The sequence below is a fragment of the Diabrotica virgifera genome, chromosome 5 (genome assembly GCF_917563875.1).
Source record: "Diabrotica virgifera virgifera chromosome 5, PGI_DIABVI_V3a".
NCBI classification, from domain to species: domain Eukaryota; kingdom Metazoa; phylum Arthropoda; class Insecta; order Coleoptera; family Chrysomelidae; genus Diabrotica; species Diabrotica virgifera.
Genome location: NC_065447.1, coordinates 53,499,797 through 53,526,932, shown reverse-complemented (window position 1 = coordinate 53,526,932; position 27,136 = coordinate 53,499,797). Strand labels below are relative to the sequence as shown.

Sequence of the window (27,136 nt, the reverse complement as noted above, 5' to 3'; positions counted from 1 at the left end):
TCCAGTCCAGTGTGAAGATAGTTGTTGCCAGTATTCTTCTTTTCCTATATTTCCGTGGCCTCTTGTATGTTGGGCAATTGGCAACTACGCCTGCAGTACGTTTGTATAAATAGAATTTAAAATTTTATAATTTGTTTAATTTATTATTTTCATAAATATGTCTCTCGCGTGTAGGTATTCTGCACTATTTCTATATTCATTATATTAATCTGATCTAAATAAAAGGTAAAATTCCATTTATTATTTTTTGTTTTATGAATAACGACAAAGAGCAAACAGAAGTCAAAACTTAAAAAAAAATAGGAAACATATTTGGAAAACACTCAGCTCTAGTCCATGTGGTGAGACCGCTCCCGTCTGAAAAAATTTCTGATTGTGTTTCTTTTTGGATTCCTATTTAAAAATGTCCCCTTTAAAATTAAACAAATCTGAAGACCGCGTCCCACCATCAAATAATTTGATCAAACTGGTTTGAGGTTCGGTGGTTTGAGTAAACTGAAAGTGACAGTTAGTGACGTCACATCCTGAGTGTTCATTGTGGATAATAATGAAAAATTTTAATTTTAAATAAAGTACAAACAAGTTAGACAACTCAATACAAAAAATTTGATCAAACTAGACTGATAGTGAGAGCACAGATTTTTAGAATTTCAAAAAAACTGCAATTGTGACGTCACTTTGACGTACTTCCTCAAGTACGTCAAGTTTGGTCAAACTGTTTGATCAAATTATTTGATGGTGAGACGCGGCCTTGAAGGGTGCCGGGCGGAATTTTTGGGCAGAAATTGTTTAAACTATTTTTTTAAACAAATACAAAAGATCACGTTTTTTTGCTCTGCAACATATATTTTCAGGTTTTATCGGTCATTCTAAATAGGAAAGATATCTTGTAATTTTTCTTAAAAATTGATAGTTTTCGAGTTATAGGCGATTTAAAATCTGAAAAATGCGAAAATACGCATTTTCGAGACTTAAAAACTCATATTCAAATTAGTATTTTTGATGTTGCAAGATACTTAAATTGAATATTAAACATTCAACTTCAAGATTCTGAAGAGTGATCGGATCTAATTTAAGAGTAAACAGTAGCGATCAACAGGGAGCAACAAAATATAACTTCGGGAGATAGTATCATAAACTTTGGCAACAGTGGTAATCTTTGACATTATCTAAGATTAATATTTTGACAATATCATAGTCGCGCTAAATGATGACAGAAAAAAGATGACAGAACAGATTAGAGAAAATCTGACGCAGGTTTGTCAAAATGACAGTGATAATTTCTCTATGTTGTCTAATTAGTTATTTAGTTTTAATATGTTCGATTTCTTGTTAGAAATAAAAAAATTTAGTAGTTCCAAGGTTACACAAAATCTAGGCATGGGATAAAAAAGTTTATTTGAAGAAAGTTTTTTTCTTCTATGGCGGTACAGGCTCCTTATTTCAATATTTTATTTAGTTATAGAGTAATTTCCACGTAATAACATATTTCTGAAATTGGGCTCTGTACCGCCATTCTTTATAGTATATTACGAATATATGTGTGCCAAATATCTCGATAAAATATTCAAAATTAGAGCCGCAATCTTGGAACGCGTTTGTTGCTACCTGTTGATCGCTACTGTAGCCTCTTAATTTATACCGTTGTTTTTTAATTGTGAAATATGCATGTACAGCCGATTATTTTGCCGGTGCGGCGCTCTCTATTTTAAAAATCTCCTATTTTCCTCGGAAAAATGTTTTTTCTGGATTCTTTGGGATACGCTAAATAAAATATGTTTCCTGACATTTTTCTTAAAAGTTAATAGTTTTAAAGTTATATAAGCGATTCAATCCGAAAAATGCCAAAAAAACGCATTTTTAGATTTTATATCGTTTATAACTTTAAAACTGTCAAGCCTGTCAACTAAACTTTTGAGAAAAATGTCAAGAAACTTATTTTATTTAGAATGTCCCAAAGAATCTAGAAAAATATTTTTCGGAGGAAAATTAGAGATTTTTGAATTAGAGCGCGCCGCACCGGCAAAAAATCGGATGGACATGCATAATTAACAATTAAAAAACAACGGTTTAAATTAAGGTTACACGTAATCACTCTTTAGAATCTTGAAGCTGAATGTTTAAACTTCAATTTAAGTATCTGGCAATCTCAAAAATACCAATCTAAATATGAGTTCTTAAGCCTCTTAAATGCGTATTTTCGCATTTTTCAGATTTTAAATCGCCTATAACTCGAAAACTGTCAATTTTTGAGAAAATTTACAAGATACCTTTCTTATTTAGAATAACCCTCAAAATTTAAAAATATATGTTGCGGAGCAAAAAAACTTAATCTTTTGTATTTGTTTTAAAAAATTTTTTAAAAAATTTCTGTCCAAAAATTCCGCCCGGAACCCTTTAGATTTGTTTAAAGGGGACATACTTATTTGAATAGGAATCCACAAAGAAACCGAATCAGAAATTTTTCCAGACGGGAGCGGTCTCACCGCACATGGACTACCCTGATTTGTTCATTGTTGAACATAGACCTCCTCCAGATATTTCCATTTTCTTTTCTTCTGCGCCTCTGCTATCATTCTTCTCATTATAAGGTCGTCTGTCCATCGCGTCATGGGGCATCCCCGGCTTCGCTTCTATGTCCGTGGTCTCCACGTCTCTACTCAAACATGCATTATTTGTTGTTCACCTGTCGTCTTTCACCCTTGCCGCATGTCCTGTGCATCTATATTTTTGCTTTGCATTATTTTATCTACAAATTTCCTTATTGCTTAATATATTTCTTAACCCGAGAACAGTCGTGCTCTCTTCTGTCACGTTCCAGCAAACAGGTTTGAGCCCAGTTACGTGATTATTACGTTAAATTTATGGCAAATTTCAACGAATACGTAACTCGGTGATTTATGACGGGAAAAAAACGTATTTCAGTGCCAAATCATTCACCCAGTGGCGTAGCGTAGTGGGGGCGGCAGGGGCGGTCCGCCCCGGGCGGCACTTTTTAGGGGCGGCAAAATTTAACAATCATATATATAAAAATCAATTGCTGTTCGTTAGTCTCCCTAACACTCAGAAATAGCTGGACCGATTTAGCTAATTTTGATGTTAAATTATTTGTGAAAGTTCAGGGAAGGTTTATACGGTTTTATATAATCATTGTAGTAGCCACCAAAATATTTAAATCTATATGTATAAAATTCTCTTTTCACAGTGTTAGTTGCCGTATTCCTCCGAAACGGTTTGACCGATTTTTATGAAATTTTCCAAGTATATTCGGCAAGACTGAGAATAGGTTGTTATCTATTTTTCATACCCGTAGGTCATAAGGCGGTTTGCCCATAACACCGTAACTCTCACAATAATGACGTGAAAAATACGAAATTGAGCAGGTATACTCCCAGTTCTGAACAGAGCCGTACTAAAAATTTTTCTCTAGCGTAATCGGTTTCCGAAATAACGAACCGTAAGTCGTAAAAATATTCTGAGCACACGAGAAGAACGAGCGGCAAATTTCATATACACATAGAGAAGTGTAACCGTTTAACTTTGGGACACAAATTTGGCAAAATATGAATTGTTTAATTTTGAGGAATTTCCAAAAAATTGGTATCTACAAACAGGATTTTTCTCACGAATCATAAGCCTTATAAAAATTATGAGCACACCTGTAGAACTAGCGGTAAATTTCATAAAAGGAAAGTGCAACATTTTAACTTTTATACTCAAATTGGACAAAATATGAATTTTTTAATTTTTCGTGCAAAAAATATCTCTAAACGAAACTTTTCTGAGGAAACCGCAAGCAGGAGAAAAAATCTGAGCACACAAAGAGAACAAGCAGCAAATTCAAAAATTTTGTTTAATTTTAATTAATTTTAATTAATTTTATTTAATTAAATTAAACAAAAAAAATATATTTAATAATTTCAAGTATATTAAAAACAAATTTAAGATTGTAACTCTTACACTACAAACTTTATTTTGTTAGTTCTAACTAAACTATATTACGTCAAACATCATGATGTGTAAATTAATTGATAATAATAATAAAACCTCATTCATATCGAGCATTTTTTGTTTATTAATTATGAATTCCTTTTGTTCATTTTAAATTTATTGTATAACAAAAGTTTAGCTTTTTTTATCTACTGAGGCAGTATGAAGTCTGTCGGGTCAGCTAGTAAATAATAAAAATATGTGGTAAATATTTGAACGATTTTATATTAACCAAGCATATGATAATGCTGCTGTTATGGCTGGAAAGTATTCGCAGGAGTTCAGCAAAAATTCAAGAAATAAACCCTAAATTCGTACCTTGCTCAAATCATTCGTTAAACCTAGTTTGTTTACACGCTGCCTCAACTGAGATGGATTCAGAAACTGTTTTAGGCACTCTAGAACGTTGCGACTCTTTTTTTTCCTCATCGAAACATCGTTGGGAAATTCTGGTAGCAGCTACTGGCAAAAGCCTAAAACGGGCTGAAGACACGCGGGGGAGTGCAAGAGGCGATGCCGTAAATGTGGGGTGAAAGCTTAAACACTAGGTGCTTTACTAGTTTCGATGCAGTCATTTTCCTTACTTTGTTTTCTGGGCCTGTGGCAACCTGTGCTACATGAAGTGAATGATGCACAAAATATTTACAAACAAGGGGACTTGACAGAAGATTGTGCGCTCAGAAAGTAAATGCCTTACAGACGATATTGACAGAGAAAAGAGAGGAATGTTCAAATAGGCGCTGTAGGTTATGCAAAAAATATGTGTGAAGAACTTGGAATTTACATAAAACCTAAAACTTCTCTATATTAATGTATGTAATGTATACTATACATTAAATTAAAATACCTAAATAAGAGGGCGGCGAAATTGTCTTCTGCCCCGGGCAGCTGACACTCACGCTACGTCACTGCATTCACCTATATATTAGTGCTTCCTTTATACATGTTTGACATTAGAATAATATAAAATCATAATGACGAATATAGTACTACATGTTTTTTATAATAGGTGTGAATGTCGGTTACATCGCAAAGGTACGTTTATTTCACGTAATAATCACGAAACAGAAATAAATTCCTTTGGTTAAATTTTGAGAAATATTTTGAAAAACAAAATTTTACAACGGTGTTGGTTAAATACGTATCGCTTGAATTTTACTCACTGTATTTTATGGACATCGAAAAATTAGATGTATTTCACGTAAAAGTAATGTAAATAATAATAATACTTAAACAAAAAGTTTATGATTTCGCTTTTAAAATCATTTAATATAACTATTTCAATCCAACCTTGATTTGAAGCTATTTTTGCTATTTTTTCTTTAAAAATATCACAGGAGCTAAAATGATGTTGAGTCTAATTTTCAAATCGCGCGCGGTGATGACTACCAAGCCTTTCTTCTCCTTTAAATACTATCACGTGACCACGGTACCTGACTAAATTGGTTCGAAAACTAAATTAATCGATTTATCGAATAATATATACGTTACGATAGGATTATTTTTTTTATATTATTCTGGTATTGAAATAGATTTTTAGTAAGACCAATTAGTTAATAGTAGAAGAAATTTAAAAACAAAAAGAAAATACGTAATACTAATTTAAAGTAAGTAAAATAGTTTAACTGTAATTTAAAAATAATCGATTTTTATAATCGATGATCATAACCTCTAATATCAGCTTCTCACATTTCTCACAACAAAATGAATAAAAAGTGAAACGTGAAGAGCTTTATTTCCCTCGTTTTATTTTAGACCGGTTTATTTATAATAATGTCTTTCGTATTAACGTTTACCTCACTGCTCGAGGGTTGAAGTGCCGCGATGATGCAATTAGAAAAAACAAGAAAGTGTCCTCGAAATAAAAAGTGACCTGTGTTGTGTTTTGTGCTGGCAAATTTTTTAATGTGTCTTTTTTAGGTCAGTACCATTTTTGGTTCATTATCTTGTATAACAATTATACAAGACAAATGTTTTAAAGTCTCTAAATTCTACTAAATGAATACATTGTTAATACTTTATATGCTTGTTTTATTTATATCATAATATGAGGATAATAATTACGTGATTCATAAGTTAATTAAGGTCGAATTATTTACGTGAACCGAGCACGTATCTTTCACGTGAATACTAATATATACATTCACTAAAAGATATACGCTAATCAACGCGTATTTGCAACGTGAATTTCCCGAAACATTTTATTGCCATTTAAGGTAAATAACACGTCTATTGAAGACAAGTTTTTCACGTAATTTAAAGACATATTTTCAATGTGACATTCCAACCAAATTTTCACGTGAAATTCAGGTAAGCAATTTACGTATATTGGTGACAAATGTACCCAAAATTCACGTAATTAACACGTCGTTCTGTTTGCTGGGAAGTTGCGCGATTAGGTTAAATCTAACAATACAAATTTAAAACAAATTTTTATTTTATAATATTTTTATTTACTTGTTAGATATGTTAAAAATATATATTTCTAACAATTTTAAAGCTAATTGGTTCTCACCAAAGCCATAAATTCCACACAAAATAAATAAAAAAAATTATAAATAAAATTACACTTACGGCACTTACGAGTGGAAAGGATATGTAGCAAAATTTTTCATTAAGTTATCACGGAAAAGGATAACATGTTAGATTTTTTCTAACGGCGCGACTGCTTCCGGGTTAAGCAATGCTGCAACACTAAAAGACCTAAAAAAAACTAAAGAAAAACTCAAGGTTCATAAATGGTATAGGGACCTTGAGAAAAACTGAAGTGACGAAAACGGTTACGTTTCATTATCGCGTTATTATATTAAAGAATATATATTATTAGGTACCCACATGAAATAATATTTTATATTGTAAGTAATTATTTTATATTAAAACAGTATTGGATCATAATTTTCTTTAAGTAAATCCAAAATTTCCCCTGAGTCTGAATATGCCAAACAATGCCACTGATGCGATTCCAAAAGTTAAAATAAACATGACAATAAGCAGGCGTTTATAAATTACAGGTTTTTGATAAACATGTCGGACTTGAGGAAAGGCAGGTACTACCACTTCATTGGGACGCTGTACTTGGGGTTGACGTTGCTGGATGGTTAATTTAAACATTTGTGAACTTTCAGGCTCATTCGTCATCCTAATTACATAAATATAATGACTAAATTTTCAGATTTTGAAGCACGGCGCATAACACTTTATGCTATGTTTGAAAGTTGCTATCAAAAACTGACAGTATGTAATTAGTATTTAATAAACTATGTAGTAGAATAGGAAGTCGGAGAAAAACTACAACTTATACATATGCAACACACAATACACAAGCACAGATCTTATGTTATGTTAACATAAATTACCTACGTTGCAAAACTACGATACAGATTAGCAGACAACACAAAACAACACAATTAACAGTCAGAATTTGATACTCTTTCGGAAAAACACCACCCTTGGATTTTTTTCAACCATACCCATGCATGCTGTAGCTTACAAGATCGATGCCCAGTACGTCAATTTTGAAGAGATATAACTTAATAATAACTTGGTTGTAGATCTTCCCAGAATTTTTAAAACAGTCATTTTTTAAATCGATTTCCAGAGTGAAAATGGAGATGTCAAACATTACTTATTTAAAAATGTTGGCAAGGAAATATTGACCAACAAGAAATAAATACCGTAAACAAAGGAATCTTTTAAGCTATTAGACAGCAATGGCGGATCCAGAAAGGGGGCCATGCCCACTCTCCGAGAACTTAAATAAATATAAATTTAAATATTTGCAGTTCAAATGTAGCAAGTTGAAATAGATACGTCCTACAAATATTTAAGGGTTTGGCTCACTGATACTAATGACCAGACAAAAGAAATTTAGAGGCGAATAGAAATAGCGAGACAATCATTTATCAAAATGAAAAAGTTCCTATGCAGCTTCGGGACATAATCTAAACTTACGAACGAGAATATTAAGGTGCTATGTTTATGTTTTCTCCGTTCTACTGTACGGTATGGAAGCTTGGACACTGAAAAAGATAAACATCAAAAACATTGAGGCATTCGAGATGTGGTGCTACAGGAGAATGTGGAAAATACCATGGACAGAGAGAGTAACAAATGAAGATGTTTTGCTGAAGATGGAAGGAATGCGAAGTCATAAAAACCATACAAACGAGAAAACTGGTATATCTAGGCCACATAATGAGAGGGGAAAAGTACTCCCTGCTAAAACTCATAATACAACGAAAAATCTCGAGAAAGAGAAATGTGGGACGTAGGAGGATTTCCTGGTTGCGAAATTTAAGGGATTGGTACGGGTGCAGTTCAATACAATTGTTCAGATCTGAAGCCAACAAAGTTAAGATTGCTGTGATGGTAGCCAACCTCTGATAGGAGACGGTACTGTAATGCAAGAAGAAGAAGTTCAAATGTTTTTAGTTTCAAACACATAGGTATCCCACAACCCGCAAAAGTCAGTCATTAACCAGATGTTAGTCATTAAATCTCAGAGGTCTAATTAAACAGATATGTACAAGAAAATAGAGAAAGACTACGACCAATATAGCAGAGTCTCTTAGGTCGATAGTGTTCTTAGGTCGACAAAATATTCCTCTAATAAGAGGCCATCGTGATGATGGCCTTCTGCTTCTGGATAAAGATGCTAGACCTTGCAATGAGGGGAATTTCAGGGAATTGTTGGTTTTAAAGTCGCATCAGGAGATGGGACTCTTAACCCGGGAGCAATCGCACCGTTAGAAAAAATCTAACATTTTATCCTTTTCCGTGATATAACTTGATAAAAAGCTTTGGAACATAACTTTCCACTCGTAAGTGCCTCGAGGAAGATTGTAGTAATGAATACGTTTTTTTTATTTTTTTAATTTATTTATTTTTGTTGCCGAATTTATGGCTTTGGTGAGAACCAATTAGCTTTAAAACTGTTAGAAACAGATATTTTTATCATAACACAACGCTCGGTTTCGTAATAAAGTTAAAGTGGACTTTAAATTTAAAGATTCCTTTAAAATTCCTTAAAACTTGTACCGTGATAAGGTACCGTTGATAAGGTACCAACTTAAAATTTAAAGTCCACTTTAAACTTAATTATGAAATCGAGCGCAAGTAAATAAAAATATTATAAAATAAAAATTTGTTTTAAATTCGTATTGTTAGATAAAATCTAACGCGCGACTGCTTACGTGACAGAAGAGAGTGCGGCTGTTCCCGTGTTCCGAGTTAAAGCAAGATGAACTGTAATCATGCTGCATAACAACCAAATGTACTGGAAGATGCACAAATATCTTCTTCTTTAAGTGTAGTTCCTATCTACCGCAGCTCTGAAGAGTTCTATAGAACTGCACTTAAACCAACCTAATGAAACAACATATAAACTAATAAATAATTTATTAACAAATTATCCAGCATAATACCTTAATTATTTAACGCTGCAAAAAAGACATACGATGCATTGAAAACTTGTGCTGGTATCAGAGAGCACAATTAAAAATAATTTTTTTATTTAAAATTATATGTTAAATAAGTTTAAAATAAATAAATTTTATTTGCTACACTTATTTGTAAAATCAAGACCGGTGCTGCAACATCTATTTAAGCAAAGCCGGCTCTGATCACTTGGGCCGATAAAATGGCGCAAGGTCACAGAATCTGTCTGACAGCTAATGCCTCCTCTACACATCGACAGACGTGTCCGCGGACCGCATCTGCGTATGCATCCGCAGATGTGTAGATGGGTTAATTTGATAGTCTGTTGTTTCCCTCGGACCTCTACGACGCATTAGTTTTCGCAGTGAATTCAAAGTAGATATTGCGTCACCCGAGAATGGACCGTGATAGTGTGACGTCAAAACGTCAAAAGGTTTCCAAACACGTTGTGTCTAGGTATACGCTAACGTGTACGCAAATAAAAAAGTTAGGTAGAATTAAACGTCATAACAAATATTTTTCTATCAAACAAACACTAAACATATCAAAATAGCGTGTATCAAAATACACAGTCACTGCCCACGCTAAATAGTCACTAGCTTGATGAAGTTTAACTTTTTTATTTGCGTACATTTTAGCGTGTATTTACCTAGACCATAGCCACCTTTACTTAACAAGCCATGAAGTTGAAACTTGGCAACATCTATTGGTAGACCGATTAATTCTGACAGTTCTCATTTGTTTTTAAATAATTTTCACTTTATTTACAGAGAAACTGAAATATTTTACAATATTTCGTGCTCCAAATTATAAAGAACATTAAAAGGTATGTTATTAAGATGATTTTAGTTCAATATAATATATTTTTATATAAACTTGCGTGCATATAGAAATCCGTCCACTTAAAAATTTTGTCATTTTTAATGTCTCATATTTCCTAAACCTGTTGGCAGATTTAAGTGATTTTTATAATATGTTATAGCCTAATTCTTTAACAATACCGCTGTAATAATATTGTTGCTAAATAGTTAAATTTTTATGGTGTACAGGGCATTTATAAAATACTGAAATTAAAACCCAACTATAGACTCCGGTTTTCTGAATATTCTGTTTTTTGGATTAATTCGCTTATCTTTAACAACTAGATTCGTTCTTTATCAATTCAGGGTGTTTCTAAATAAGTGCGACAAACTTTAAGGGGAAAGGAACAAAATGAAAAATTTTGACGCCTGTATTTTAAAGGTAATCATTTTTTTCGAATTCTGAAAAAACTAATAAGTATTTTTGAAGAACTTAAACGCAGAATAAAACATTACTTTATTACCGAGGGCCAAAAATCCCTTAGAATAAATAAAAAGTTTTTTTTAATGACATACTTGAAACTAAAAATCACACTAAATTTTCTTAGTTTTTCACCCCTGTAACTTATTAAAATAAACATAGAAGTTTTCAGGGACTTTGGGTCCTTGGTCCTAACGTAACCTTTCACTCTGCGTTTAAATTTTTGAAAAATACTTATTAGTTTTCTTAGGATTCGAAAAAAATGAATCCCGTTTATATTCTTGTTATTGGTTTTTTTTTTGTATAATAAACGTTACTTACAAGGAATTACTTTTAATATTATTTTGTACAAACTTCCAATTAATAATATTTTCTTGTTCGACTCAAAAAATACTATAAATTTTACCAGAATTTGTACTTTAAAATCGTAGTTTCGAAAGCGGTAGTCCGAAAGTCAGACTACGGACGTCATCAATTGCGACGTTGCCTTTTTCTCTTCATGGCTTGTAAAGTAAAGGTGGCTATGCCTAGACACAACGTGTTTGTTGGAAACCTTTTTTTGACGTTTTGACGTCACGACTATCTCGGTCCATTAACACAGACTGAACGATTTACAGATGTGTACCTACAGATGTGTGGTCAGCGCCGTTGTGTCTAGGTACACGCTAACGTGTACGCAAATAAAAAAGTTAGGTACACGCGAATTAAACTTCATCAAGCCAGTGACGTCATTATTTAGCGTGTCCAGTGACTTTATATTTTGGTACACGCTATTTTGATATGTTTAGTGTTTGTTGTTTGTTTGATAGAAAATATTTTTATTAAGGGAAGGGGAAGGAAAGCAAAACTATTCAGATGTTTTTAACTTTTTTTATGGCATAGACTTGGGTGTCAATTAGCCAGTCACAACCTTTTTGTTTTCTATTCATACATAAAGAAGGCAATGAGGTCCTTGTAATAAAACAATATGTATATAAAAGTATATATTCAGGTTAGCAAAATAAATATTAGTTAACATGATATTCGCGAGCTCAAGCGAGGGTGCTGCCGCTTATTTGGAACTAGAGGAATTGGGATGAAAATATAAACTAATCATCCGTTAACCTATGTATGGACGTCGTTTGAAAGCTTTTCGGATGTGTTCATTTAATAAGTAATTTATTTATATTAATGAATTACATCAATAACAATATTAATTATAGAAAAATACGATATCCCAATTACATCGGCCATTTTCATGCAACTGCACTGCCACCTATAGTCGATTGAGTTCGCGAATATACAAAATACTCCTAAAATAATTTTTATAGTTAAGTTAATTATACCAGTTTATATTGGTGTTTATTTTTGCTGCGGTGTTTATTTTTATTTATACAGGGAGTTGAACTTGTTACGATTTTAATAGAAAATTGGTTATAACTTTGTAAATACCCTGTATAACACGGGTGAGCAAATACTTTTAAGCGCGGGCCAAAATGAAATTTTCAAAATTTCTCCCGGGCCGCGGCCGGAGGACTATACCCAGTATGTACGCTACGCACAAGCTAATGTTTTTGGTAGTTTTTTTTCTGTTCAACCCCTTAAATTTGGCAACCAGGAAATCTTCCTACGTCCCACGTTTCCTTTCCCGAGATTTTTCTTTGGATTATGGACCTTAGCGGGGAGTACTTTTCCCCTCTCATTATGTGGCCTAGATATTCCAGTTTTCTCGTTTGTATATTACCCCTGTGACTTATTAAAATAAACATTATAGAAGCTTTTAGGAACTTTTCGGCCCTCTGTATAAATGTAATATTTCATTCTGCCTTTAAACTTTTCAAAAATACTTATTAGTTTTCTCAGGATTCGAAAAAAATGAATGCACTTAAAAAGCATTTGCCCGAAATTGCGCGTACGCTCTTAAAAAATGCTTGCGGGATTTCTCAACGGGCCGGATAAAGTAAGCAAAAGGGCCGGCTTTTGCCCACCCCTGCTGTATAACATAATAAACCTTTATATTTTTGTGATATGGAAGTTACGAAGATTTCGAACATAAAATAAAATATAGGGTTTTCCATTTAAAAAAGATAAGTTTGGTCTGCCACTATATTATCGAACGCCCTATAACATTCTAACTAATTTTAGTAATTTTGTAATATGAAGCTTAAAGTTTGCTAAAATTTTTGTTACTAACTTTTATTGCTATCTATTACTCTAGCAGATTTACTGAGTTTTATCACACTAATCAATTGCGCCGTATATTTTATCTTATTACTTCTGCTACCCTTAATCACGAATTTTTGTTTCTTATCTTTTTCATACTGTTTTAGAATGTTGTTAAACTCATTAAAAGAACTAAATAATTGTCCACACTCCATAGTTAATTAAAAAAAACACTATACAAGTAAAAAATAAGGAAACTCTTTATAAATCAATATTAAAGTGTAAACATAACGCTATTAGGCAAATTCTAACCACACCCTGACACTCGCAGTCGCAATACTTACAGATACTTAATACCACAGCATACACGCTGCTCAAATTAGCGTGTACCAAAAACCCTGTCATAGTACACGCTAAATAATGACGTCACTGACTTAATGACGTTTAAGCGTGTACCTAACTTTTTTATTTGCGTACACGCTAGCGTGTACCTATTGTGCGTCCCACCTTGACTTTACAGTACAGGTTCTTATGACCAACAGTGATGCCAAATTTTATCAAAAACAGGTTTTAAGCGAACATACTTTTTTCTATAGGATACTATTAATAACTTAGGAATTAATATTATTGACATTTTGTGGCTGTCAGGGGTTCTAAAACATTTTTTTTTCGAAAAATACCTTTATTTGAACAAAATAAAAATAATTTTGTATAAAACATTTAAACTTGACTGACAATCTATTTGATATTTTTCTTGACATTACTTCAGAACTGTCTATACTGTCAATACATAAATTAACAACCATAGAACAACATCCACTTTTAATGTTTAATATTCTAACATTCTTAACCAAAAAAAGTTATTACGCATATCGATTATAAAATTGCTGATTACTTTTCGAAAATGACTATCACTCACAAAAAAAAAACAATGAAAAATATTGTTTTACTTGACTGTAAAGGCCCCGTCTCACCATCAAATAATTGACAATTATTTGATCAAACTTGACAGTTAGTGACACAAAGTGACAGTTAGTATGTATAGTTTGTGTCACTAGTCAAGATTTACTGTCAAGTTTGATCAAATAACTGTCAATTATTTGATGGTGAGACGGGGCCTTAACGGGTTAGTTTTAATTTAACATTTTTAGGGACCTACATTTTTAGGACCTTGGTAATGTCCGATTGAAAATTATTTTGAAGAAAATCGGCATCGCCGCGCTAAAAAGTCCCGTAAGGATTGTATTGCCGTATGTTCGTGTACTGTAAAGTCAAGGTGGGACAGACAATAGACACAGCGGGTCAGCGCTTGATGATACATCGGCAGATGCATCCGCAGACGCGTCTGCCGATGTGTAGAGGAGGCATAAACAATAAAATTTATTGAAGTGCACCTTCGGGTTGTTCGGTGCCATTACCATTATTCACATTCCAATGTCCAGCAGTAGCAGTATCGAAAACACTAGCGCCTGAGAGTGCAAGGTATTAAAAAAGAAGAAGAAGAACTATTTCAACTTGTCAGTGTCACTATGGTTGTCATTTGTCACCTCCAGCAATTTTTAAACCTAACCCAAGGTTGCCAGGTCTGGTGAAAATTCACCAGATTTGGTGATTTTCTAACCCATTTGGTGATATGGTGAAAACTTTTTTAAAAAGCTTAATATCTGGTGATTTTTTGACCTTATCTATATTATATTTTTTTATTTAAAAAGTACGATTATATGTTTTTTATTCGTTATTAAGAATTGCCTAATATTCATATAATACAAAAAGTCTAATTTTGTAATATAAAATGATCCGCCTCTGTGGTGCTCAACTGGTGATCCACCGAAATTTACGCTACTCTTACAAGTGTTCATGCACTTCGAATAATTTATGTCTTGGTTTTATAAACAAACCAGTTCAGTTAATATCAACATATCAATTTTCAATTTATCAGTTTTATCTTTCTTGTGTCAGCTGTAGAGTTTTAAGTGATTACTGTTCTTCATATTTTGTAGTTTTGTCACGTTTTGTGTTGGTTTGGTCATCTAAACTAAAATCTCAAAGGTTCTTAGGAACTATTTTTTCAATTTTAATTTGTATTAAAAATTTATTAGCATGAGCAAAATTACTAGGTTTCCAACAAAACAATTTTGTATAACACCCCGCTCGACGAGGGTCGTCTGTCAGGCCAATTTTAAGACATAAAACGTTAAGTTTTAAATAATCTACATTGTCGGGATTATCAGTACCTTTTATAAAAATGAACACCTACATTTTACATTATATTTTACAAAAAAAAAATCGTTTCATTTGTATTTTAATTATTGTTTTATTAGGTTTGTTCCAACCCTTCACATTACCGTTCTCGAATGGTTACGGGTATGCGCATGCGCAAAATTCTGCGCAGCAACACATTTTTCGTTACTGCGCATACTCATAACAATCTGGTGATTTTGAGCAAAATCTGGCAACTTTTTAAGCAATTGTCTGGTGATTTTTAGTTTTTTGACCTGGCAACTATGACCTAACCTTACATTTTACTGTCATTGTGTCATTCTGAGATTTATTATTTTAATAATAAATAGTACAGTAGCTTAAATTATTTCAATAATTATGTGGGCACGAAAGTCTTTAAAGAATAGGGTTTATTTAAAAAGAATAATTAACACAGACGTAAGTTATTTTGGAACCACACATATTCTCCATCAACAAGTACCTGCTGTAAAAGACACACAAGATGAGAAGTACGAAAAGCAGTTAAAGGACTTCCAAACCATAACTAATGTGACGAAGAAAGTACGAACTAAAAAACCGCAGAAGCCCCCCTTTGTTAAAAATTTCCTTCTAGGCAAATTTGATACTGATCTCCTCACTTTTCCGGAGTTAAATAAAGAAGATACGAAACTCTTAGAGCAAGATGTATGTTTAGTTAGAAACTTAATGAAACAAAATCATATGGTAGACTCTACTCAAATGACAAGGAAATTTCGCCAGAATTTGTCTGATTTTAAAGCTCTAGGACTGCAAGCTGCCCAGTTAATGAATGGAAGGGAATGTAATGTTACGGAAACTTCTGTGTTTTTAGGTAAGCTGATAGTATGAATATTGGTAATCCATTCATGCATTTTTGTACTTGTGATTGTCATCTAAGTATATAAACTGTGTTTGTGAATAAAATTTACAACACCCATTATTTTTAAATTACTTTAGGTTTCAGCTCTAAAAGTGTTGCAAATGAAAGGACCTGGCAACACTCCTTATGGAAAAGTGGTCCCGGTCAAATTTGATGAAATTTTGGTCAATGACACTTCTTGATGTGTAGATTAAAAAAGTCCATGGCACCTGGGTCTGAATAACTACTATTCTCGAATTACAGCCTTCTGAAGTTATTGGATTCGGGTGCTCGGTTTACGTTAAGTGCACTAATTTACGGTCAAGTGAACGAAAATATTTATTATTAGAAGAAGAGAAACTCATGTTCTTCATACATACTTGCGTGTTGTATATGAATTTGTGCTCAAAAATAGTTGGATCGTATTTTAGTCTTCAGAAAACCTTGGAAAAGTCTTCAGAAAACTAAATAAGAGCGGTATAAAATGTGCTGCTAGATCGATATAAGCATTATCGTGTTTTCATGAATGCTTCTCAGTTATGCAATACCAGCAAAACTGCAGTTCGGCTTTTTCTTTAGAAAACTACTGAACAGTGGCGGATCTAGGGGGGATAGGGGTAATTCCACCGGTAACATGTTCCAGAATTAATGAAATAACTTTATTTAACGAAAATGAACGAGATGGAGCCATCAAAACACATTTATAACCAAAGAGCGGATGGTGTTACGAAAATACGTAAGCCCAGAGGACGGGTGCCCATATAAAAATTTTTAGGGGGTGGTAAACGTGAAGATGTTGCACATTATATTTTGTATACTTTGAATCACCATATATAATTCAAAGCACCCGAAAAGCCAGGGGGGTCACAGCGCCCCCCCCCCTGCCCATGGGTATGGGCGCCCATGGCACAGAGTACGATTTAAGGACCAGAGAAGATGAGTTACGGGTGTTAAGAGTACGAAATTGGAAAACCAAGGCGGAGGATAGAATGGAATGGAAGCTGATTCTCGAACAGACCGAGGTCCACCAGGGGTTCTACAGCCAATGATGATCAGTTTTTTAATACAAAATATTATGGAGAATAATTTTGTAGGGTTCTTTTTATAACAACTATAATATTCGTACTTAGGTATAATCATATAGAAGAAATGGTCAATGGAGAAGGCTTCATTATCATGATTTTGCTAACTTTCCTGTTTTCGACTTAGACTACCTAAAAGACCTTACGATTGGGATATATCAAATTAAACTGGCACCATCTTACATACAAGATAAAATAATAAGAGAAAATGACGAAGAGTTTCAAATTGATGAGAATATGGATAAACCGGGATTCATAAGAGTTCGAATATTTTCTAGGTTTCGGCAAGCTACAAAACACCAAGTATTCATTTCCTATACGATTAATGAAGATAATGATGAAGATGAGCCTGTAGAAGAACCGATTAACGGGTACTACTGTACCTGTCAATCTGGTGCGAGAACTGTAGGTACTTGTGCTCATATCACCAGTGTGTTATGGTTTTTAGGCTTTGCAAGACATCAACCCAATGTTAAGTATCCTGATAGGTCGTTAGTTAACACGATGTATGATGCATCTAAACGAAATCAGCAAAATGTTAGCATACGAATAGTCGAAGATGATTTAAACCCGATTTTTCCATAGACAATTGTAATTAATATTTAACATTTACAAACTACCATTTAGTTTGTTTTTTTTTTGTATTGACATCAAGTCCATGTTCTCTACCTATCTTATATCTGATATCCGGGACAAGTTTCATGTCAACTAATGTATTTTTTTATGTTTCAACAATTTTTTCTTTAAGTATTCTGGAACATGTTACGAGTGGAATTACCCCCATCCCCCCTAGATCCGCCACTGTTCAGTAGTTTTTTAAAGATAAGGCGGAACTGTAGTTTTGCTGGTATTCCATAACTGAGAAGCATTCATGAAAACATGATAATGCTTATATCGATCTAGCAGCACCTTTTATAACGCACTTCTTTAGTTTTCTGAAGACTTTTCGGAGGTTTTCTGAAGACTAAAATACGATCCAACTATTTTTGACCACGAATTCATATACAACACGCAAGTATGTATACAAAACATGAGTTTCTCTTCTTCTAATAATAAATATTTTCGTTCACTTGACCATAAATTAGTGCACTTAACGTAAACCGAGCACTCGAATCCAATAACTTTAGAAGGCTATAACTCGAGAATAGTAGTTATTCAGACCCAGGTACCATGGACTTTTTTAATCTACACATCAAGAAATATCATTGACCAAACTTTCATCAAATTTGACCGGGACCACTTTTCCATAAGGAGTGTTGCCTGGTCCTTTGGTCCATAATAAACTATCTTCGAAATAAAACTATCACATCAACATTTTCTTTTCTAAACCATGAAAATCTAAATGATTGATGTGAGTAAAAATATAACATCAACCAACAGTTTTGCCACAACAAGATCCCATTTCCTATCTTACTGTACTTTATTTTTAAACCAAGAGGAGTAAACTAAAAAGACAGATTCACACCCAAGAAAGTCACTAGAAATATCACCAAATACATCTTCTTTTTTGGTTGATCATATCAGCCTTTGACGGTAATCCATAAATATTATATCATACTAATACATCGCTAAAGAGTTCTAAAAACAACTGTTTTTTATATAAGAACAGACTATAAATCTAAAAATTAAAGGAATAACATAGAAAATACAAAAAATCGCTGATATATAATTAACCTATAAAATGACAGAAGTGTCAAAATTTGATAACAGTGGAGTAAACTTGCCTGAGGTTGACCAATTACAAACAAGCTTTACAGCGCAGGAAATTTGAATTACTCCTCTTGGTTTAAGAACAGACTATAATTAAAAAAAGTCTAGAATTCAGTCTTCATAAGACCAATTAATAATACTGAACTGATTCAAACAATCAATAAGTATCAAAAGGCATTTCAGATGCTTGGCTTTATCAAAAGAAGCACACAGGATTTTACTGGGATTACTGCCTTAAAAACTCTTTATTGCTCTCTTGTCCGTCCCCATCTTGAGTACACTTCCTGTGTATGGTTACCTTTTTCTGGTGTGAATATTGAGACCTGGACAACTACAATGATGGAGATTTACTTGCTATATTAAATATACCACCCATTTCTATGGTCATAAGAAGAGAGATTTTATTACTTTTTCAATATTTTGCTGGTGCTTCTTCTTTGCTCAATAAGATTGTTATATATGTTCCTATCAGATCTACAGCTAGTTTTCATCACCCCATACATCTCACTAACTATAGGTGATCTACTACATATTCTCCTCGAATGTTCACATCAATCAGTAAATATAAACAAATTTTATGATAATCTTAATATATTAAAAATTCCACTTCCCGTCTACCTGAACCCTGAACAATTTGATATTTTCTGAAGATATTAATACATTAAAAACAATTTACGAACATATCAAAAACTGTAAATATAGATTGTAGCAATAAAATTTACCCTGTATTTAAGAAATTTTGTTAAAACAAAGCAGTCATGTTTGTTAAATCAAAACAAACATGTTTGTTTTGTTGTTATTTTTTTTAAACTCTGTAGATTTAAGTAATTATTGTATATTATAATTGAAAAAAGAAAAGAACAAGAAAAAAAAAGAGAAAAGGAAAAGCAAAAAAAAGCAAAAAAAAGAAAGAAAACAAAGAAGATGTAAACCTCCGAGATGTTGAATCGGGTTTATGTCTTAGTGTAGTAAAAAAAAACAATTAAGTAATAAAAAATAATAATACAAAAATAATAATAAATAAAACAAATTGACAATATAAAAAATATACAAAAAAAAATAAAAATAAAAAAAAATATTTACAACCAAAACAGTGTATTCGCGAACTCAATCGACTATAGGTGGCAGTGCAGTTGCATGAAAATGGCCGATGTAATTGGGATATCATATTTTTCTATAATTAATATTGTTATTGATGTAATTAATTAATATAAATAAATTATTTATTAAATGAACACATCCGACAAGCTTTCAAACAACGTCCATACATAGGTTAACGGATGATTGGTTTATATTTTGATCCCAATTCCTCTAGTTCCAAATAAGCGGCAGCACCCTCGCTTGAGCTCGCGAATTGTTTAGATAATAATTGTAATATATTAGTTTGTTATGTATTTAGAGTTAGAAATACAGAAAAAATTCCTCTGATTGAAAAAACAAATTTGTTTGTTTTTAAAATAACAAAATGTCTGGCTAATTGGCTCGGCCAAGCCATCAAATTCACAAAAAAAAAACTATGGATTTAACAACTTCATATCAAGAACTGCCAGACTAGTCAATGAATATAAGAAAATTTCTTTCTTTGCAACCTTCAACTCATTACTGCATCAGGTTTTGTGTACTCTTGGCTTGAGTAATTACGAGGTTATTTTAATAAGCAATTCAACATCTCAGTGATTTTATAGTGAGATAACCTTTTGTATTGTAACCATAGATATAGATACTGGTATGAATTTATAGTTTAACATTAATTGTAACCTTCCCGTTGATAAATAAAATAAAAGCAGATCTTCCTGTAGTACTGATGGACTATAAGTACATAAAAATTTCTCAAATCTTTCTAGATTGGAATCTACCTTTGATAAAGGTAAATTTCTAGAGCGTCTAAGACAGCCATTATCATTTCTCTTCATAAGGATGGTGAAAAATCTAATTCCTGCAGCTATAGACCTATTGCCTTACGACCGATACACTCCAAAATTATTGAGAGGTTTATAAAAGCCTGACTTACGTCCCTTTTCATTAAAAACAACATTATATCATTAAATCAGTTAGGCTTTTTAACTAATAAATATACCACTGATGCTGGTAGTAAATCACGGAATTTTAACACTTCCCACTTTATATATTTTAGAAACTGTTTGCGTAATTTGTAGACACCTCAAGATTGTGTTTTTTTCAACAAAACCTAATTATGACTACTCCACCAGAAATTCATCCTTTGATGTTTATTTACTGATCCTGTCCGCTAAGTTAGTAAATAAATCTATTCATATTCCACAAAAAAAACTATGCAACCATCTCACTTTACAACGTAAATCTGCAACATCTTTCCACAAGTTCCATAAAATGACAAAAACCTATCTATCTGAAAGACAATATTATTCAGTGGAAGAGTTTCAAAATTAATAACTAAGAAATTACTGTACCTTTATGTACAAGTAACTAAACAATTTTTATCTATATTTGAGTATCATATGCAGCAACTTAACTTATTGGTTCCTAAGGTTGTATAATTGCAATTTACTTATATTTAAATTTTGCAATAGATTGTTCTATGTTTTATTTCATTATCTCTTATATTTTGTATTATTGAAAATTTATGTAATTTCAGTAAATTTATATTGTTATTTTCTGACTTTTTGTAAGCTTTGTCCATAAAATTGTACAATTTTCAGTGACAATAAAGCATATTTCTAATTCTAATGTTTGTAGAGGCTTTATCTGAACATAACTTAAGAAATTCTATAGTCAACAATGAACAGTGGGGGATACAGACTCTAAATAGGTTTGGAAATGATCAACAAAAAGTAAAATATTTAACGAAGCTAATGAATGGTGATATGTTATCTGCAACATGTATATCTGAGCCTCATGCAGTAGATTTCAATTCTTTTAAGACAAAAGCTCAACTATCTTCAGATGGGAAGTATTGGGTAAGTATATGTATTTACTCTTAATATTTAAAAATTCAAGAGACATTGGACATAGGACCTCTATGAACCTGAAATTTACATCAATGGATTCTGTTTCAATTAGTAAATAATGATCAATGCTTTTTATTGGGGGCTTTATGTTAATTTCTATATGTTTTCTTTTAAAAATCACTACCATGACACATGGTAATTACCAGATGAAGTAGCAGTAGATCAAAACGACAATAAAGAAGCATTTACCAAAGAAGAAATTGCAATAAAAACTTGAAAAACAACAAAGCACCTGGATAAAATATTATCATTGTTGATTTTCTAAAAGGTGGTGAAAGGCTGCAAGAGACATGAAGTCTGGATCAAAGGACAAACACCCAAGTAGTAAAAAGAAGCTATTCTATGCCCAATGCACAAAAAGGGATATTGCAGAATGTATAAACTATGAATGAGATAAAATTAGGTGGAAGCGCAAGATACTTGCAAAAAATACGGGATTTACAAAGAGAAGAACATCTGCGGTGAAGAAGAACCAATATAGGATTAATACAAATATCGTCGGTGATGAAGAAAGAAGAATTCCCAAAGAATTAATAAATACTGAGACTGATACAAAAAGATACAGAGGAAAACCATGGATGTAGTTGGTAAAAGAAGATCTGAAATCGTTAAAGGGTACACGATTGGACAAACCTAGCATAGGTACCATAGAAAGAATTGAAAGGAAACTATAGATGCCTTGGATCTCTAAGGCCTGTTGAGCTTAACTATATCTATAAGTTTGTTACAATGGATGGAAAAAAAGGGGTACACATTTACTCTTCCATTTTTAGTAACATTGTTTGAGTTAAGAGCGTAGGCGCAAATAGTTTACGGCTATCCCTACTTTTTCTTTCTTTACACGGCAAATTACGTGTAGTAAAATTCTCACTGGTATGGAGGTTAGTTGACAATGACATTGTCATCATTAACTTAGAGATGACTTTTTAATCTTCTTGGATAACTGTTACTTGTTTAATGGCTTAAATTATTAATTCAGTTAATTACTAACTACAGTTGAGTCCGCGAGTCTTTACCCGTGCGTCATTAATACCTGGCGAGATAAAACACATACTTTTTATCTAGCATCATTCTCATTCTCGCATGAAACTCATGATATGACGTGCTGACGTTTGTTTTTAAGTAAAAACACATGTTATTTTTATGAACCATCTAGAGTCAGTGCATTGAAAAGAGATAGGTACAAAAAAAGACGATTCGGTATGTTTTCATATTTTAAGCACAATTTGTTTGACGTTTCTGCTTTGTTTAATTTTGTGGCTGTCAATCAGTTGAATTTTTTACGGTTTTTGTCGAATTTTTGCGGTTTGAAGTTTCTTTATATTACACAAACAGTTGTTTTCACAACTAATTTTATATTGGGCTTTGAAATTTTAAGGTAAATAATTAATATTTAAAACATACAAAGCTACGTCATTCACACGGTAAAGAAATGACTATGTTTAGATTTCCGTCAAAGTGAATAAAATAACAAAAATAAAATATGTTATTGAATTTTTTTATAAATTGTTTATTTATTTATTAATCAATAATAATAAAATAATTTATTAAGCTACTTCACATGTAGCTGTAATTCTGCACAAAAATTTTGAATCAAAACTTACATTTGACATTCTATATATTTGATAACGTCAAATTTTATAATAAAACCCGTAATCGGAACAGTAGCCACTTTCGTTAAGGGTTGTTGCGTGAAATATATTTCCGACTTATTTCCTATGCTTTAAATGATGACGCACGGGTAAAGACTCGCGGACTCAACTGTATGTTTTTAGTGATTACAATACTATACAATAAAAACTAATAGTCGAGACAAGAGAAAAAGTTATTTTTTTAATAATATATTGTTACTATGGAACGCTTAGATAAATTTTGAGAACATCTTTAACAACAAAATACTTGGATCACAGAATATACCCTGGCATATTATGTGCTTGGATCTTCCATAAATAATAAACAATAAATAACTGTTTATTAATTTCATGTCTTAAATCGATTATTATTTATCAAATACACTATCAGCATTATTTAATAAATAACTCAAAATATTCCTGAAACCGTGTCAAATATTTAGTAGCCTTGTTTGTCACTGTCTTATGACTACATTCTGTTCGATTGAGTGCATTGTATGACAAAGACAGTGAATGTTCGATTTGGAAAATATCACCTGGGACATGGTGTTAATTTTTTTCAAATCCTGAAAAAACTAAAAAATATTTAAAAAAAATTTAAACGCTAAATAAAAGACTACATTATTACCCAGGGTAGAAAGTCCCTTAGAATAAACAAAAAGTTTCTCTTCTTTTTCACCCCTGTAACTTATTTAAATAAACATTATAGTCATTTTCAGGGACTTTCTACCCTCGATAAGGTAATCTTTCATTCTGCGTTTAAATTTTTCAAAAAACTTATTAGTTTTCTCAGGATTCTAAAAAAAATGAATGCATTTAAATAGCATTAGAGCCGAAATTTTGCGCCTATCCCCTTAATTAATATTAATTTTGTGCCTATTTTTTGTTGAACATTATTCCAAAAACTCACTTTTTGGTACCTTGTAGGTTTCTCACTCAAGTCATTACTTTCCCAATTATTAATAATAATTTAGTAGGTTTCTTCTTGACAAATAGTCTGTTTTGTTGTCTGTGACAAATATTGTCATGTCTGAGATATTTTATTGTACATATACCTAGTGGTTCTCGCTACTTACAGGAATTATAGTATTTTATTTTAGTCCAGGAACAGAAGCTTTTTACCTCGCTATTTTTACAGAATAGATCGATTTGCTTGAAAATTTGAGAATAAGTAGTGGATAGTCCAAGGATCAAAATCTATATGATGCCGAAAGACGCTTTTACCATGGGGGTGGTTGCTACCCCATCTCGGGGGTGGAAACTTTTTATTATATTTTGACCGCAAAAGTTGATAAAAACATTCATTCTAAGCAAAAAACGTTCTATACATTTTTTTTGATAAAATTAATAGATTTCGATTTATTCGCTATCGAAAGTGGTAGTTTTATATCTAAAAAATCAATGTTTTTCGATGGTATACTCATCTACGATTCACTCAATTTTTGCTGTAGAAAAAATTTTTTTAAACCAAATTCTTGGGAATTAAATAACCTACAATTTCATAGTGAAACATTTTTTCGTATCTCTGATGCTAATCTTTCTATTCTGAAGAGAATGGCATTTTTTTACCAAATTACAAAAATTCGTTATTCGCTTTAAACTCCGGTGTTTTAAAAACTAATCATTCTAAGCCAGTCAAACTTCTAGAATCTATTAATAATACATAAATAAAGAAGAATGAATAAGGCCAATGACTAAAAACACCGCTAACTTACATTATTATGCTTCCAATTGGATTCTCCTTTTTTTATATAAAAATATATTAATTTTTTAACCGTAATTTTTTTATTTTTATCTTAGAAATTTTGGTAAAAAAAGAATTTTGTAGGTTTTTACAAGATCTATAAGGCTATTAATATTAAATCTTTTTAAAATCCTCAGTCACAAAAAGAGGTGACATTGAAACGGTTGGTGAAGGTGGTTTTTGCATGTTATTATCAGTTTTAATTGTCACTCAAATTTGGCCGTAGAAAAAAATTTTTTCCAACCAAGTTCTTGGGAATCAAATAAGCTACAATTTTATATTTAAATATTTTTTCGTATCTCTGATGCTAATCTTTCTATTCTGAAGAAAAGGGCATTTTTTACTAAACTACAAAAACTGGTTATTCGCTTTTAACTCCATTTTTTTTAAACTAATCATTCTAAGCCGATTAAACTTCTAGAACCTATTAATAATACATAAAGAAAGACGAACAAATCAGGTCAATGACTAATTTTAATTAGGGTGGTAATTAGGGGATCGTTTCTGATCACTTTTTGCTGAAAAATAGGGACTGACCTTCTTTTCATTATAAGTCACTTAATTTTTGAGCTAGAGACTTTTTTTTTATTTCTGTAGATATATATTTTAAAAACACTTTAAATTGGTTTGAACAAGTTATCCTCGAAAAATGCATAGTTTTCCCGTCTTTTGACTTTGAAACTACAATATTTAGCATTTGACTAAGAAGAGCTAACATATTATAATAAAGTATAGCTCGATTACTATTGGTCTTAAAGAAAATTAAACAAAAAGGTTTTGTTTATTTTTTCAAAAGGTACATTTTTGTTAAGTAAAGTTGTTTCGATAAAACGAAAACTTTTTGAGTTATTAGCTGAAAACTGATTAAAAACATTGATTTTTTCGATATAAAACTAACACTTTCAATAGCGAATGAATCGAAAGCTATTAATTTTATCAAAAAAATGTATAGAACATTTTTGGCTTATAATGAATGTTTTTAACAACTTTTGTGGTCAAAATGTAATAAAAAATTTCCACCCCTGAGATGGGGTGGCAACCACCCCCATGGTAATAGCGCCGTTTAGATTCATATAGATTTTGATCCTTGGACTATCCACTACTTATTCTCAAATTTTCAAGCAAATCGATCGATTCTGTAAAAATTGCGAGGTGTTGTCCTATTTTAAGCTTCATTACTAGGACTATTTGTATAATTTTATTAGATTGTTATGAATCTAGTTAATGCCGTTTTTTATTTTTGTAGATTTTAAATGGCATGAAATCTGCTGTGGTAAATGGACTATCTGCGAATATTCTCTTTGTTTATGCAGTAACAAAAGTTTTAAAGAGGGATACTCTAGTGGAGACGTCATTAACCGTTTTTGCAATGGATAAAGATGCGCCAGGAATTAGTTGTCGTGAAATTAACAGCAGTGGATTAGAACTTGCAGATGTAACTTTTACTGATGTTCAGGTTCCAGTAGGTAAGCATTTTATCGATAGAACTATCAACAATATCGTGAATTACAAAAGTTGTAAAACAACATGTTTTAGTAGAAACGACATTATTACTTACGTTAGAGTACTCTGTTTGTATCAATTTTGTGCTGAAAACCCTCGAATCTCAAGATGACATGACTTAGTAGTAATACTGGCCACCAGGTGCTTGGGGGTCGGTTCTGACGGCGTATTCGTGTTCAGCGACCCCAAAAACCCCCGTGAGTAACAAAATGTGGCCCTTAATAAAGGATGTTTTTTTTAGAGGTATAGAACTTTGAAGTGGAATAAAACAAAGATTATTTTTTATATTAACATGAAATTGACTTTATTTGAAAGATAATTTTTTGACATTATATTTTAAATATGATTTCTGGCATATGACCACCACGGCTGGCTCTGACGTAGTCTAATCTGGAGGTCCAATTTTCGACGACTTTTTCCAACATTTGTGGCCGTATATCGGCAATATCGCGGCGAATGTTGTCCTCCAATTCGTCAATCGTTTCAGGCTTATTGGCATAGACTAGCGACTTCACATAACCCCACAGAAAATA

At 32.1% G+C, this 27,136-nt stretch overlaps 1 protein-coding gene across 2 annotated transcripts in view; it reads left to right on the top strand.

Moving 5' to 3' along the window:
* Positions 1-15,360: 15,360 nt before the first annotated feature.
* Positions 15,361-27,136, top strand: part of LOC126885746 (complex I assembly factor ACAD9, mitochondrial) — a 46,727-nt gene continuing 34,951 nt past the window's right edge. For both annotated transcript variants that reach the window (XM_050652526.1, XM_050652525.1), the window contains exons 1-3: positions 15,361-15,919; positions 21,454-21,674; positions 26,347-26,566. In XM_050652526.1, the coding sequence (XP_050508483.1) occupies positions 15,448-15,919; positions 21,454-21,674; positions 26,347-26,566 (913 nt within the window). In that variant the 5' untranslated portion in view covers positions 15,361-15,447. The remainder of the gene's footprint in view (positions 15,920-21,453; positions 21,675-26,346; positions 26,567-27,136) is intronic.